This window comes from Cajanus cajan, chromosome 5, assembly GCF_000230855.2.
Source record: "Cajanus cajan strain Asha chromosome 5, NIPB_CcT2T_4, whole genome shotgun sequence".
Taxonomy (NCBI): domain Eukaryota; kingdom Viridiplantae; phylum Streptophyta; class Magnoliopsida; order Fabales; family Fabaceae; genus Cajanus; species Cajanus cajan.
Window position 1 is genome coordinate 57,847,044 of NC_138521.1, and position 4,110 is coordinate 57,851,153.

Here is a 4,110-nt window from a genome sequence, read left to right on the forward strand (position 1 = left end):
TAACACAATTTATCAATATTAGATATTTATGAGCGTTAAAACTCTCTATAACATAATTGGATAGCTGAGACTTAAATTTGAAATTATTGATCAAGTTAAAATAATTTTAGTCTAGTTGATCCACTTGCTCCATATATTAATTTGTGTATTTTAAATGAATTTAATTTACGTACATTATTAATTCTAAACTTGAATCATTTCATATGACTTAGCATATGTGTTGTGCTGTGTATGTGCTGGTGTATACTCTCTATATAAAGCTATGTGGTTTTGAGTTTCACCCACAAATGCTTTGTCCTTGTGAGATTCTAAAGCAGGGCAATCCATGAAGGCAACACTACGTTACTTAGCAGGCCTTGCTGGCCCTAGTGGTTTCGGCTCAAATTCAACAGCTGAACAAGTCACTCAAGATTTCTCTTCCTTCCTTCCTTCAAATCTAACCGCTCTCATCACTGGTAATTAAGTCACCATATTATATCATAAAATGCTTTATAGTCTATACATCATGGTTCCACTGCCACCAGTATTTTTTGTGACCAAACATTTTCTCTGTAATAAAGAACCCAAGAATGGTTAAAGTTTTTCTTGTGTATCACTATTCCCTTCTGATCTTCCAGTCTGTTTGGTTTTAATTTTGAAAATTCTGGAACACATTATTCTTGTCACTTTCTTTATAATACGTAACTGTCACCGGCATTTTCATCTGTACTTGAGTTTTGTCAGTGTCAGAAATCTCTATCCAACTTTTTACCGTGGATTTTATTCATTATATGATAGTAATTTACTATTCTAAAAAGTATTTAGTTATTACTAAGTGAAATATAATGTGGGGTTAGCTTAATTAATGAAGATGCAATTTGTTGCTGAATTTTGAATTGAAGGTGCGACTTCTGGTATTGGAGCTGAAACAGCTAGAGTGCTAGCAAAGAGAGGAGTGAGGGTTGTGATTGGAGCCAGGGACTTGAGAAAGGCCAAGGAAGTGAGAGAGAAGATCCAAAAGGAGAGTCCTCATGCTGAGGTTATTCTGTTGGAGATTGATCTTAGCTCTTTTGCTTCTGTACAGAGATTTTGTTCAGAATTTTTAGCTTTGGAACTTCCCCTTAATATTCTCATGTGAGTTTTTTTTTTTAATCATATTTTCCCTTTTTTCCATTATATATTCGTGATTCATAGGTAGGAAGAGTGAAGCCATTTATATTCATGAAGTGCTAAAAGTTAGAATAAATTTATTTCACAGAAACAATGCAGGAATGTACTCTCAAAACTTGGAGTTCTCCGAAGAGAAAATTGAAATGACATTTGCTACAAATTACTTAGGTACTTCACTTCTCCATTCTTATTTTCTTGCAGTCCTTAAACACAAGACAAACGCGTACACACAAATTAGAGAAGCAAAGTCGAGCATAGTTAAAATTGACTCAAACAGAGTCCTCATGATCACCATTAAATAAGACCCTCATAATTTCTTATAATGCAGGACATTTTTTGTTAACAAAAATGCTACTAGAGAAAATGATTGATACAGCAAAGAGGACAGGCATTCAAGGAAGAATAATAAACATTTCTTCTGTGATTCATAGCTGGGTGAAAAGATCTTGTTTTTGTTTCAACGACATGCTCTGCGGAAAAAAGTACAATAGCCACTTAGTCCCCTTCTCTGCAAAGTTTGATTGCATTAAATTTGGACATTAGTAATCCTAATTTTCTTTCAAACAACAAATGCAGCTATAATGGCACACGCGCATATGCTCAATCAAAATTGGCCACAATTCTGCATGTGAAGGAAGTTGCCAGACAGCTCAAGGTTATAATGACAAATAACTTGCTATTATTGTATTTATTTTTTTATTTGTGGTGAATGCTGAATTGCTGATCATCACGCTATTAAATTAAATCTTTGTATGTCTCGCTAAAATATTCTTGCAAATTGTGAAATGATCACAGGAAAGGAATGCAAATGTAACTATTAACGCAGTGCATCCAGGCATTGTGAAGACAGGAATTATTAGAGCACATAAGGGATTAATAACGGGTAAGTACAAAGCTTAATTAAATTGTTAAGTATAATAAGGTTTTAAGCCACTACATATTCATAAAACTTCCATGCAGATTCCTTGTTTTTCATTGCATCCAAGTTGCTGAAATCGATATCACAGGTTTGTAACATAATATTTTCTAGCTTATTTTATATTATGATTTATGAGTAGCAGTATTTACAATAATGCATGTATATGTTTGCTGTAGGGTGCATCAACGACGTGTTATGTTGCTCTAAGCAGGCAAACAGAGGGGGTGAGTGGAAAATATTTTACGGATTGTAATGAGAGTAACTGCTCAAGTCTAGCAAACGACGAATCAGAAGCTAGAAAGCTATGGAACGACACCCATGCATTGCTTCACAAACGGCTACGTCAAGCAACAAATTGAAACCCTCTACTAGTCTTCTACACCATGTATATATGTAATTATCTATTTACGTTACGTAGAAGCCGTTAGAAAATTCTAAAAGGTAACCCAAAACCACATCATCATCAAGGGGTTTTATAGAGGAATACCCTTCACCATATGACTTTACCATGATTTATTGTACAAACTACTACATAGAGGACAACCCGTGATGGAAAAGACAACTGTCCAAATAAAATGCCACAATTTTTCATAAAAACTTCAAAAAATGCCATTGTTTGAGAGGATAGCTGAATTCCTAATGGTGCAACTATTGATGAGAGTACAACTAAAAATTTCAATTGTTATTTGTAAATTATTCAACCTCATTAAATGCGTCATCATATCCTTTTATTTAACAAAACATATTTAAGTTTAAAGTTAAGGCGATTCCTTGCGTGCCCTTTGTGAGTAGAGGGTTTTGGTGCCCTCTGTACGGACAGCGAATCAGGTGATGCCACGTGTTCCTTTACTCCATGTCATCTAGCGTGTTGAAAGTTTGACCAGAAATTGGGTAATTGGATCTGATCCGCCCCTGCACCATGATCCAACAAACCAACCCGGGTCCCAAAATTTTTCCATTTATAAGGACATGACATTTTCCTTGTCGGAATTGATCCCCTAGAATCCAAATTTTCAAAATGATTTTAGGGACCACATTGACCACCATGAACTGGTTGTGGTAGTACCCATCGAATCTCTCCTGCTCCCTAATGTCCTGCAGCGTCACGTACCCCAGCTCCATCCACGGCCTCAGCACCTCCAGCACCTCCGCGTGGCCCCCACCCGCGTCGTGTATCACGAAGTGCGACTTAACCCCGAAGAACCGCACGTGGTACGCTATCCACTCCCTCACGCGCTGTGGGTTCAGGTCCCCGAACAGCGACGACCCGCAGTATAAGTAATCGTATTTTGGTTCCGACACGAATAACGAGGCGTTTAAGGTTCCCAGTTTTTCGTGGAGGACCTCGATCGTGTCGGTGGTGTTGAGGCTGGCGTCGCCGCCGCCGGAGGTGGAGGCGCGGAGGATGAGGCTGCCGCCGGCGTTGTCGGCGTTGAGGGTGGTGTGCTTTGATACCCATTCTCCCAATTCAATTTATAAGGACATGACATTTTCCTCGTCGGAATTGATCCCCTAGAATCCAAATTTTCAAAATGATTCTAGGGACCCAGGTTGGTTTGTTGGATCATGGTGCAGGGACGGATCAGATCCAATTACCCAATTTCTGGTCAAACTTTCAACACGCAGGATGACATGGAGTAAAGGAACACGTGGCATCACCTGATTCGCTGTCCGTACAGAGGGCACCAAAACCCTCTACTCACAAAGGGCACGCAAGGAATCGCCGTCACGAAAACCCTCTACTCACGAAAACCCTCTACTCACAAAGGGCACGCAAGGAATCGCCTAAAGTTAAACTCAATTATTTAAATGAGTTGGAAGCTTAGTTTTGTTAGTTTAATCTCTAATAGCTTGTGTATATATTTCTCATCTAGATAGTTATGATTTAATTTATTATTATCTTTATATATACTATTAGTGTAAAAAAGACATTTCATGTTTATGTGTATTTCTTTTAAATAAATAAATGATAAAAATAATTGAAGTTAATATGTATAGATGGTTAACAATTAGAGAATGTGATTTTTGAAATCAAAAGATAA

At 37.5% G+C, this 4,110-nt stretch overlaps 1 protein-coding gene across 1 annotated transcript; it reads left to right on the forward strand.

Moving 5' to 3' along the window:
* Positions 1-231: 231 nt before the first annotated feature.
* LOC109797524 (short-chain dehydrogenase TIC 32 B, chloroplastic) lies at positions 232-2,819 on the forward strand. The gene is made up of 8 exons (XM_020357581.3): positions 232-455; positions 882-1,113; positions 1,238-1,317; positions 1,478-1,631; positions 1,726-1,804; positions 1,945-2,032; positions 2,110-2,156; positions 2,245-2,819. The coding sequence occupies exons 1-8, from the start codon at positions 326-328 to the stop codon at positions 2,425-2,427; spliced, it is 993 nt and encodes a 330-aa protein (XP_020213170.1). The 5' UTR covers positions 232-325; the 3' UTR covers positions 2,428-2,819.
* The last annotated feature ends 1,291 nt before the right edge of the window (positions 2,820-4,110 follow it).

What these genes read in the sequence shown, in the direction of transcription:
- LOC109797524 (XM_020357581.3), top strand. Translation starts at nt 326, where the DNA reads ATGAAGGCAACACTACGTTACTTAGCAGGCCTTGCTGGCCCTAGTGGT. An exon ending in ATTTGCTACAAATTACTTAG is followed by an intron (nt 1,318 to 1,477) that starts GTACTTCACTTC and finishes CTTATAATGCAG; the next exon opens with GACATTTTTTGTTAACAAAA. An exon ending in ACATAAGGGATTAATAACGG is followed by an intron (nt 2,033 to 2,109) that starts GTAAGTACAAAG and finishes ACTTCCATGCAG; the next exon opens with ATTCCTTGTTTTTCATTGCA.